The sequence below is a fragment of the Mustela lutreola genome, chromosome 1, assembly GCF_030435805.1.
Source record: "Mustela lutreola isolate mMusLut2 chromosome 1, mMusLut2.pri, whole genome shotgun sequence".
NCBI lineage: Eukaryota > Metazoa > Chordata > Mammalia > Carnivora > Mustelidae > Mustela > Mustela lutreola.
The window spans coordinates 112,597,859-112,610,181 of NC_081290.1; the positions used below are offsets into that span (position 1 = coordinate 112,597,859).

At 45.7% G+C, this 12,323-nt stretch overlaps 1 protein-coding gene across 2 annotated transcripts in view; it reads left to right on the forward strand.

Moving 5' to 3' along the window:
- The window catches only part of UNC5C (unc-5 netrin receptor C), a 369,403-nt gene that overhangs the window by 339,745 nt on the left and 17,335 nt on the right, over positions 1 to 12,323 (forward strand). For both annotated transcript variants that reach the window (XM_059172547.1, XM_059172551.1), the window contains one exon: positions 327 to 560. In XM_059172547.1, the coding sequence (XP_059028530.1) occupies positions 327 to 560 (234 nt within the window). The remainder of the gene's footprint in view (positions 1 to 326; positions 561 to 12,323) is intronic.

A 12,323-nucleotide genomic window follows, 5' to 3' on the forward strand; every position in this document is an offset into this window, starting at 1 on the left:
GTGCACTGAAATTAAGAGGATAATTCATGAATTTCTTTTGGAATTTTATGTCGATTCCAGTAATGTAGACTCACAGATGGAAAAAAAAAATGCTAAATAGGGGACATCTAAATAAAAAATATTAGCAATATGAAGGCAAGGGCAATGGAGACAATGATTAAGAATGGAAATAGGGTATAATAAAGCCGAAGAAAGAAAAAAAAAAATACAGGGAAAAGGATGATCACACTTGCAGAAGAGATGTGGCTGTGTCTGCCTGGCTGCCAGTGTGGCGGCCCCAGGACCCACAGTGGCTCAGTCACGGCTCCTTTCATCCTCTCCTTCAGGATGTGGTGGTGGTTGGGGAGGAGAACTTCACCACCCCCTGCTACATTCAGCTGGATGCAGAGGCTTGCCACCTCCTCACGGAGAACCTTAGCACCTATGCCCTGGTCGGGCAGTCCACCACCAAAGCTGCTGCGAAGCGCCTGAAGCTGGCTATCTTCGGGCCACTTTGCTGCTCCTCTCTGGAGTACAGTGTTCGAGTCTACTGTCTGGACGATACGCAGGATGCCCTGAAGGTACGTCCCTCCTGCCAAACCTCCTCCTCTCCCTTCACACCAAAGCCAACATGTGATGTGGTTGGAGCACACCCAGAGAAGGGGTGTGTGTGTGTGCGTGTGTGTATGTGTGTGGGTTCACGCCCAATGCGTGAACCTAAGCGTCTAGCCCCAAAAGATGCAGTTGGGAGGAAAAAAAAAAAAAAGACATTTCTCTTAGGCCATGCTGATAAATGAGTGGTTTCCATTGTGCTGATTCCTCCCAAGGGCTACTTTTGTTTACCTTCCTTGATTTCCTTTAATGAAAAATTTAGAAGAAGTAGAAGAATTTGGCAACGAGATGTGGATGGTAAATAATGTGCTTCCATGTTTATCTCAGCTGTGTGCTTCCTATAAAAGGAATTGGCGTAATTGCTCACACTGTATGTTCCTCTTGTGTGCCACTTCATTTATATGCTTCCCCATTCTTTTTATGAGGACTGTGAGGAAGGTTAGCATTTGACAACAGGCTGCTGCTTTGCAGAATAAATGAGCTTAATTCCTGGTGCTATTATTGCGATTCATTTTATCCCATTTGAAGCTTTAAAGGATAGAGTGGCTTTGAAGAAGTTATAATCTAGAAGGAGGAATAAAAGAAGTATGCCAAGGATGGGGAGACAAGTCAGAGTCCGATAAATGCTAGAGATGAATGCAAAGTTCTACGGGAGGCAGTTCAGGAGAGGTGGGGGCATAGTATCATTTTTAGGACATGTGGAAAAGAGATGATATTTGAAATCGGCCCAAATGAAAGGGAGGGTTTGACCAGCATCATGAGAAAAAAATACAAAATACCAAGATGAAGAGAACAGCGGGAAGAAACACAGAGGGAACAGTAAATACAGACTTCCTATGAGCATGCTATTTCCGGGAAGCCCGGAATGATACATAGGAGTTTTATTGAGTGAACCTCAACTGCCAGAGAGAGGAGTTGAGACTCAGCGCCTTGAGTTACTGGAGAGCCAGTGGACAGATTACCACCAGTGAAAGATGTGATTGGAAATATACATTGGAAATATTCGTCTGACATCAGTGAAAAGATAGCGTCAAGAAGAAAAGAGTGGTAGATCTGGGCGGAGGATGGAGGAGTGAGAAGGGAATGAGTTGTGGAAGGATCTATAGGAACCCCTGTGGGACCTGGTGACCCACAGTGCATGGGCAGAGCAGAAGATCGGAGGTGCCTCTAAGTAACAGCAGATGCTTCGGGGCAGGTAGCTCTAGGGTGTGGACAGGGTGACTTTGCTTTGAGGAATATCAAACTAGAGTTTTGCCTTAGACATCAGGACCACGATGTCCAGGGACAGTTAGAAATCCAGGTGTGGCTTTCTGGATAGAGAGCAGATCCTGAAGTAGAGACTCAGGAATGAATGATGTAATATTGATATGTGTCATCCCTGTGATCAGGGAGACTATCAACAGAGAGCAGAGGGATAAGACAAGCAACCTCGTTGAAAATGACAAGCATTACCAAGAACTCCCTATGTGCTGGGCACGATTCTAAATGCTTATTAACTCATTTAATCTTTACGGCAACCCTGTAAGATACCATTAACCCCATTTTTCAGATGTTCAATTCAGGGCAAAGAAAAATTAAGTAAATTGTTCTAGGGCACACAACCGTTGAATGGAGAAAGCAGGCTTCAAGCCCAGGCAGCTGGCTGCAGGCTAGATCCTCCCCACTCCCCGTCTGTAATGTGAGTTGCTGGAAGAGCCACACCCTAAACACAGGGGACAATGGGGAGCCCTGCCTTTGCAGGGGGTGAGCCAGGGCAGCCAGCAGAGGGAGCTATAGAAGGATGAGAACCCAGAGGAGGAAGAGGAGACATGGAAGAAAAAAATGTGTCAAGGAAACCAAGGGAAGAATTTTTTTTCTACACATCAAAGTATTTCCTTCTGGAATTCCCATCCAGAAAGTAGTTCTGGGTCATGAAAGCAGAGTGTGGCAGGTTGGGTCCACGGAGAGGATGAGACACAGGATCTATTTTTGATGGGTGACCTTGTAAGAGTTTGTGATGTTGAATAAATGATAGGAAAGCGCAGCTGTGGTGTCAAGCTTATGGTTCTTTCTTTTACATTCCTTGCAGATGTGCTGCTTCTAAGGCCCTGTCAGGATAGAAATCATCCTAGGCTTAAATTCTGCATAGGGAAAACTGTATTTGTAGTGGAGCTGTGGGATCTGATTAAGGCAAATCTTTTAACCATTCTGAGAAAAATCATTGTGAAAAGCACACTTTGGAGCTCTACATTATATTTGAAATGTTTGATACACATATTTTATATTCATTCACATAGTTCTCATACTTAGGTACTCTCGACCTTTCTTCCCAAGAGAAACACACAAATCTGTGCAAGAAAAGGTAGTAATTCAATAAAATAATTTTAATTGTTTTAATTGGTGAAAAGAAATGCAAATGGCCAACACCAAGAAAGACTGACAAACAGGTTTAAGCAGTAAACACAACCCTGGAGCAGTTTGCATCATGGCCAGTGCTTTCCAAATAGACATTTATAAATTCTCAGCATCTGGGCATCCAGCACTTAGCCTGAAACAAATATGAATAATGGATAAGGCTTTCCTGCACCTCATGGCCTTTTAATAATGTAAAAATACCAAAATCCTAGTTATAGGTAAACGGTCTAGCCGACATACTGAAGAGACAATTAGTTCGGTCCCAGAAACGCTGCCTAACATCCGTGCTTGAATTGGAACCTTGGGGCTGATTTTTAGAAAGGCCCTTTCTTACCTGAATTCTGCTATCTTGGCACCCTGCCTGCCAGGGCTCCCCACCAATCTCTGCCATCTCTCTGCTTCTCTAACGCCCATCGCCTATAAATACGACCTTTGCTAATACCTCTTCCTCCTTCCGGCCCACCGGCTCCCCCCTCCCCACTCTCATCCTTCCTCAATCAGTAGCTCTCCAGCCTGGCACAGAAGACTCAGTTGGAGAAGCTTCAAAAAAGACTTGCTCAAAAGAAGAAAAAAAAAAAAAAAAAAGACTTGCTCCAGGCTCCCAACCCGAAGGTTCGGACCTAATTGGTGTGGGTATTGGGACTTTTCTTTGCGCACTCTCTGGGTTATTCTTTTGTGCATCTAAGATTAAGAGCTGTTCTCCTTAACACCTGCACAGATCTTTCTGGAACTTTAATCCTACTAAGGACAAACTTCCCTACATCCTGAATCGCGCTCTCCACCGTTCCTTCACCTACTCACGTTAACCGCACCTGGATCTTCCGAGTAACAGGGTCTCCCTCACAGTCCCTGCTATGAAGACCACTCCCTTGAGCTAATGCCACGGCCAAGAGGAGGAGTTCTGGTCCGGTCCTTTTCAAGACCACTTCTGGGGCATTGTTCGATCTGGAGGGCTGGCTTTTTCTACCGCCCTTCTGGTTCTTTTGTTCTGCCATTCGTGATCTATTTCAGTTCCCTAGCCCCGAATCCCCCAGTGCCTACCCCCAGCCCAGCAGTACCTGCCTCAGGGTCTTTCTTTCCACTCATTTTATTCCTATCAAACTCTCAGATTCAAAGTCACCATGAATCACAGTTCTTTGCCCCGAGTTATTCTGGTAACCTTCACAGCATCCTACGTTATCTTTCGGCCAGTGTAGGTGTGCTCTGGATTTCACCCTCATTAGCATCTCCACGTGCCAAGATCCTCACCTGTGAAGCTCCTGGTTTCTGATCTTTCATCTCTCACTCACAAAAGGCACACGGGCCACCCTTGGTTCTCAGGGAAGACCTCCCTCAATCTTTCCTGACGTCCTGCCACAAACCCTCCTCTGCTCTCCTCCGGATCTCCAGGGAACTCACTTCTACTCTAAATCTCTTGCCAGCTAGAGCTGCTGCAGGTTTTTCTCACTTCCACAGCTAAAAATGACCAGCCCTGAACAAGCCCTCTGGGTCTACTTCTAGGTTGCTGAGTTGCTCTGAAAATCATAAATGTCTACTTGAGTCTCCTCTACTCTCAAAGTAGCTGCCCTCAATTATGCCTCCCCTGCTTCTCTGCGCTCCTTCCACTTATCCCTTCTCGAAGCCTCAGATCTCACAGAGCGCTTCTTCTGGTTCCCTTCCTCTCTCCCCACATCCCTGTTTATACAGCAGCCCCTCCATGCTGCACAGTGACCTGCCTCCTACTGCCCACTCGAGGGACCCTCTCTTAGCTCCTGACCTTCACTCTTCAAACCTTTTCTTTCAGCCTCTCCTCAGCCATTCTGGGCTCTGATGCAAAGGAACTCTGCTTCCTTGTTTGGGCTTTAATCCAGCTCCTCTAGCCCTCCATCTCCAAGCAGCAGATGGCACAGGACCAAAAGTGGGTCTCCCCAGACCTGATATTTTCTTTTCGTTACCACTGTGTCCTGGGGACTGCTTCGGAATTGTGGAAACCGTCTCAGAAGGTTGGACTGGGGCAGAGGGGGGAGCCCAGCGGGCCACTCATTCTCAGAGGTTCAGAATTACACAGTCTGCAGAGCTACTGGAAAAACCTGTGGCCCAGTGTCTGGGAGTGAACATATCGAGAATATTAATTCCCACTTTTTGTCATATGAGCTTACAGTGTCCATGTGGATGGGGAGGGGAAAAGAAAAAAAGAGACCACCCCATCAGTCCGTCTCAAGCAAACCGGGAGCATCCTTTCATCTTCCCACCCAGCTCTTTGAGTTTGGCAGCCCTGAGGACACTTTCTCTGAGTTTTGTTAAGCCTGCAGGCAAAAGTGGTCACCTGAAACTTAAAAGCTGTGTTTAAGAGTTGAGAAGAATTGCTGAGAATTAGGATGCCAGAGGTGAGTTTTAAAATAAAAGTCAAGGATACTGGGAGACAGGGGGTTCTTTCATCCACCTTTTGGGTGGGTTTTTCTCCCATGCAAGTGCTTGAAGGACCAGTGGGAGCAGTGAGGGGGAGTTCACACAGAAAGATAGAGATGGTAGGGATTGTAAAAACAGTTCAGAGGCCATTCTTGGCTCTCACAGAGAGGTCCCATCTATTGTAAAGACGGAGTTGGATCAAAGATCAGAGTTTTGGGGATGTCTGGGTGGCTCAGTAGGTTAAGCGTCTGCCTTCACCGCGGGTCATGATCCTGGTGTCCTGGGATTGAACCCCACATCGGGCTCCCTGCTGGTCAGGGAGTGTGCTTCTCCCTCTCTCTCGACTCCTCCCCCACCCATGTTCACACTCGCTCTCGCTCTTCCTCTCTCTCCCGCTCACTCTCCCTCTCAAATAAATAAAATCTTTAAAAATCAGTTTTTCTGCTTCCCACCTCTTCAGGCGACTAAAGTAATAATACTGGTGTTCTCTCGTTATTTGCAAAGACTTAAATCCTAATATAAAAAGACCAGAAATTAGCACAGAACAAGATTATATGTCAGTAAGTTTTGAAACACCCAGGGAGAAACAGACATCTATGTGGAAATAAGGCATTTCTGTCCCGCTATCCTGAGGGTACTGTTTCTGAGATTTTCCTTTTGTAATAAATAGGTTTATCATAAACCCTGAGATTCAGAACTTAAAAGAAGAGTTATTTGCATACATTACAGACAGCATGTGATGTTTATTGAATTGCTGACAAATGTACATATGATAGGAACTGAATATGTAAATTAACATAAGCTGGCTCTCTTCGTGTAGTCATTTGGCATGGAGAAGAGCCTTCTTTGGATTTCTTCAGCTTTCACGTACCCTAATTCAGGCTGCGGTCTAGAGTATAGAAATTCCGTGAAAGATTATATTATGTGGAAAAGAAGAGAAAATGAAAGAAATGCTGAAAACGAGAAGAAGTGGGAGGTCTCCTTGAGAGCTGTGCAATACTGTCTCTTGAGCTGCAGCTGCAGAAGGTTGCAGGTAGCCCGGAGAAGCTTTTGTCTTCTTCCTGCTGCTAATCCTTCCCACTGTCCTTTGACGCCCCTTGCATGGCAGCTGTGACCCCGCAGAACCCAGCACACCTCCAGCCTGCCTCTTCCAGGTTTGTGAAGGCTGGCCTTCTCTTAAATTGGCCCCATTAGCCTTATCTTTTCTTTCAGTTCCCTCAAATAGCCTCAAAACTAGCTTGACCTGTGTTTTATAATTTCAGGATGCTGGTCTCTGCAATTAAGTTAATATATTTGTACATGTAACACAAGTATTGGACAACACCAAACAGTGTGTTAAAGATTGCAAATATGTTTCCCTTAACCTTCTGCTGAGTGTATGGGAGGAAGTATGGTGTGGTAGGGAAGCTTGGAGTAGGCTGCTGAATGCGATTAGTTCTGCCCCTCCTCAGGTCCGTGGTTCTGGTCATTGAACTTGACCTCTTTGACTAACAGTCCTTTGGTCTACATCAGAGACCCTTAGATGATTCAAGGAGATTAAAGTTATTAAATTTCCTAGCACAAACAGTATTTGATGATGTTCCTTATTCCTAGCTAGACATTTAGATAGAACAGCATTTTGAGGATAATGGCTCAATGAGGATACTAAATCTAGTCGTGATCTAATTGTGAGGTGAGTTTCAGGTTTGTGAGCAGGCTATTTCATCAGCCATATGGAAATAGGGATCTTCTTGGTGAATCTAAACTTAAACTGAATCTTTATTACCTTCTCATGAGTCTTGGCCCTGACCCTACCATATATTTTGGAAATGACCTGCCATGTTGAGTTTATTTTCTGAGAGAGAAGGAAAAGAGAGGAAAAAAATAAAAGTTGTGGTAGGCAGTATAGAGGCCCCCCAAAATATCTGTACTCAATGTTCAGAACCTCCAAATATCTTACCTTACATGGTAAAAGGGACTTTGCCGATATGATTAATGGGCCTTGAGATGAAGAGATTATACTAGATTTTCTGGGTGGGTCTAATGTAATTACATGTTGTGTGAAAGTGGAGAACTTCTCTCAGCTATAGTCTAGGGAGCCATGACCATGGGAGAGAGACCAGAGAGATGTGCCATTGCTGACTTTGAAGATGGAGGAAGGGGACACTGAGCCCAAGAATGTAGTCAACCTCTGGAAGGTGGGAAAGATAGAAAAGCAAATTCTCCCCTAGAGCTTCCAAAAAGGAAGGCAGCCCTAACAACACCTTGACTGTAGCTCGGTGGGACCAGGATCAGACTTTTGATCTACACAACTGTAAGATAATAAATGTGAGTTGTCTATAGTCATGAAGCCTATGGTAATTTCTTATGGCAAAATTAGAAACTAACGTAGAAATTTAAAAATGGCAAGTTCAGTGGTGAAAAGTAAAACAAGATGGCTCCAGAGGTTCTTGAACAACCTCAAAAGCCCTATTCCTAATTCCAGAGATGTGAGAGATCATCTTTTCTTCAGAAGTACGCTCAGAGGGGGACAGGTGACACAGCTGCTTCCTCGAGTGCCCCCTCCCCTTTGCCATTTTGCTTTAAACATGTCACAAAACACCCTGACCAGGCAGGCCAGACATGGCAGCTCAGACCGAGCATCGGTGGCGGCGGTAGCTGCGGGAGCAGCAGGCAGAGCCCTGGAAACCGGGTGACTCGATGGGGAATGTTTGTCCACAGTCCCCAGAGTCCAGCCTTGTTATCATGAGGGATGGAGCACAGCAGACACACTCAGAGAGGAGAGCACAGCACCCCGGTGTGAGCACAGGAAGAAGAGGTAGCAGAGCCAGTGGTGGTGACCCGAGCAGGTGGCAGAGATGACCGAGGGCTGGCCTCTGGGCTCTGTGGCCAGAGGAGGGGAGTCAACTGGCCAGAATGGAGAGTAGCTTGGCTGAAGAGCTGGCAGGGACCAGCAGAGAAGGACAGCCACTCTCTGTGGCCTGTGTTTGGGAAGCATGCAGGCCCACAGCTGTGAGAGCCACAGAGAGCCTTGGCAGCAAAAAGAGAAATTTCTCATCCCCAGTGACAAGGGCAGGTCTCGGCGTGGAATTAGAGAATGATCAGGAGTAAGGCAGGTTCCATAAAGACGGAATGAAGATGCGATTTCTTTTAAACTAAGCCAGCACAACACTTGAGAGCTGGTCTTTTGGAGCATGTGTGGCAGGCTGAATGTCGCCTGGTTTGGGCTCTTGAGACCCCTGGCCCATGTGGTAGAAGCATGGTGAAGGTGCGGCTCAGGGTGTGAATTGTGCAATTCGGTCTCCAGTGTCTGGTCTAGCGCCGGGCTCGGAGCGTGGAGTGTGGTCCCCTCTCTGCCCAGCTGTCCCCAGGCTGAAAAAGCTCATCCTCACAAAGCTTGGGTTCCCAATGCTGGCCCCGGTCTCCTTGGCAGCCCTCAATACGGCCGGCCGAATTGGGGCTATGTGTTTCCGTCAGGAATAAAGAGTGAACAGACAAATCACATCCACACGATGCAGAGAACAAAGCCAGACAACGTAAAAGAAAGCCTTGATTTCACCTCCTTCCAGCCTTCTCTTCCAGAAGAAATCTTAATGCATTATATGAGATTTGAGTTTAATCATTTGTTTCCTCCCTTCTCTAGCTGATACGATTTCTCATAAGGACAGGAAAGAATTGCTGGGAGGGCAGTGAGGAAAGTGAAGGGGCTTGAGGGGGAGAAGGCTAAAAGCTAGTAACCCACAAAAGGAATGAGCGCTCCTTGAGGAGCTGGAAGCTAAAACAAGCTCTCCTTGAGGAGCTGGAAGCTACAACCAAGGAGGCCGTATAATTCAGAGAAGGGAGGGAAGAGAGGAGGCAGGTTCTTGCACAGAAGGAGGGTGAGCACAGAGCGTGGAGAACAGGCCAGGGGCCCAGCGCTTCACACACTCCCTGGCACAGGGTCCGCTCAGGCAGAGACTTCCTGCATTTTGAAACCTGCGCCCTGAGCATCTCCGCCAGCATCTGTGTTGCTCCGGGGGCTCTCCCATGCCACTAGCTGGGAGACTGATACTCCAGCGGCCCTGAAGTGGAGGTGGTCTAACCCCTGAAGTAAAGCAGCATGAAAAATTCTGGGGTTAGAAAGACCAGAGTTTGGGAGCTGTAAGGCTCCTGCCGCTCGCCTTGTCCTGGGCTGCCTTCATGAGAGCTGATCCTCTGGGCTAAGAGCCTGGGAGCGATCTGGGTACCGGCCAGTGGTGCTCCATCTGTACGTTCACACAGGCCTTTAAAACAGTTCAGATTTATTGTGGCTCTTAAGTGGCCCAGGCTAATGGCTTGGCATGGATAATGTCTTGGTTTAATTGGTTATTGTGAAAGCCGCTTGTTTCTACTGTGGAATCTCTTGTCCCTGCCTTTCAAGCGATCCCTCACAGGCCCCCTGAATCAATACAGCCCTCACTCAGGGCCACTGAAGAGCCTGCCCTGGGCAGCCACTGGGCTGGGGAAGCAGCCATCCTGCAGGATTGCTCAGGTCCTGGCATCAGACTCACACAGGGGCTTGCTCCTGGTGACTGTGTGACTGGGGACTGGCGTGTGTTCCCACCTCTGCCAATAACTGACTCCTGAGAGGGCCTGCTCAAGGTTAAGTTACAGGGCTGAAGACCACTGTGACAAAGGAAGTCAGAAAGTGACTCCTTCTCGTAGAAACAGAGCAAACTCATCAAAGCAGAGTCACCCAGAACCAACAGTCACCCAGATAGAGTCACCCAGAACCAAACAGGACCCTGAGGGGGGAGACCTGCCAAGAGGGAGGTCAGCCTTTGCAAAGGAAGATAACATTTATATTTCTGAGAACAAAGAGCCTAGATGATCCTAATTCCTACGATGGCATTTCTTTCCAAGATCACTACATTTTTCGAAAGTCTAACTAAATCCTTTGACTTAAATATATTTTGTTCTTATTCTCTCATAATATTATCTCTCAAGATATTTCCTAACTGTGTGATCCAAAAGCAGCTGTCTGGAAGCTGTCTTGGGGCTGAGCGCAATGTTGGGGTCACATGTTTACATAGCGATCTCCCCTCCCTGAGGGGTATGAGGCAGGGTTGAGGGCTCGTACCCCAGAGCTTGACACGGTTTCCAGCAGGCCATGTGCTTTTTACTGATGTTGAATGAATGTTCTCAGGAAGATTAAGGAGACGAAAGTATTTAACTGTAAAGCTATATCTTATTGATTCATACGTTTGTTATTTTTATGTCCTTTTCCTTCTGTGTATCATATGTATAATAAAATGATTTCATGCTGAAGGAATTCAGAAAATCAAGCCTTTTGAAATATAAGTTATGGAATATTTTTAAGTGGGGTCTGTTATAACATGTCTGAGATTAAGACAGTGAAAAACGTAACAATACAGGGCACAAGCCTGACTAGTGTGTCAAGTGGGCTTGCTTCTTCTTTCTTCTGATGTAAGATTTATATAGTTGCCCCTTGAACACTGTGGGAGTTATAGGCACTGAGCCCCCAGGCAGTTGAAAATCTGCATATAACTTTTGACTTCCCAAAAACTTGACTACTAATAGCCTCCTGTGGACTGAAAACCTTACCAATCACATAAATAGCCCATTAACATGTGTTGTATGTTGTATGCTTTTTGCACGGTGTTCTTACCATAAAGAAGGCTAGAGAAAAGAAAATGCTATTAAGAAAATTGTCAGGGGGGTGCCTGGGTGGCTCTGTGGGTTAAAGCCTCTGCCTTCGGCTCAGGTCGTGATCCCAGGGTCCTGGGATTGAGCCCCACATCGGGCTCTCTGCTCAGCGGGGACCCTGCTTCCTCCTCTTTCTCTGCCTGCTTCTCTGCCTACTTGTGATCTCTGTCTGCCAAATAAATAAATAAAATCTTTAAAAAAAAAAAAAAAGAAAAGAAAATTGTCAGGAAGAGCAAATACATTTGCAGTCATGTCCTATCCTTGTCAGAAAAACCTGGTATGTAAGAGAACACGTGAAGTTCAAACCTGTATGTGGATTTGTTGTATGTGTCAAGTCATCTCTGACTTGTGTACTTTTAGATGGTTGTAGTTTCCAAGGAGGTGTTTTATTTATCACTTACAATATCTTTAATTCACTTTAATATTTTCAATTTGTGGTTTGGCTATGGTCTCCTCCTTTATTTTGTTATGTTTCCTTGAAGTCGAACACCCTGGGTGTGAGATCTGTTGCCACTTCTCAGGAAGAACATTAAATTTAAGTTTGGTAAGGATTCTTCTTACTGAATCACTTACTCGAGGGCTGATTTCTCCCAGAGTTAGCAGTGAAAAGACATCTGCCCAAGTCAGTGTCTTGAAAATGACCTCACACACCCCAGGCCCAATGAACTTTGGGGACCAAAAAGGTAATAATACTTTTGTGTTTATTCATCTTGGCTCATCCTCTTAACCTTATGTGTATTTTATAATGTAATACAGTAATTTACTGACATGTTACTATATCATTTATAAAAAAAAGCATAAAATGCATGCTCAATCTTTTGACTGATAGGCATAGGCAGTCAGATGTGTTTGGAGAGGACCTCGGCTGTAAGCATGGTACATCCCGATGGACAGTTTATCTTTCACCAGGGTTTGTGTCTAATCAAAGGGGACAAAAAAGTTAGGTTCTCCCAGCTCTGTGCAGCCACTTTGTGTCATTCCTGGTTGATGGAAAAACAGAGAGCTTAAGACTATGGAGATGTGTTCTCTAGCTCCCTTATCTTTAAAATAAATGACATCTTACTGTGGTGCCTGGGTGGCTCAGTCAGTTAAGCTTCCAACTCTTGATTTTGGCTCAACTCATGATCTCGGGGTTATGAGATCAAACCCGTTGTCTGGCTCCCTGATCAGCAGGCAGTCTACTTGGGATTCTCTCTCCTTCTGCCCTTCCCCACCCCCACTCTCTTTCTCTAAAATAAATAAGTAAATCTTTAAATCTTTAAAATAAAATAAAATAATATAAAATA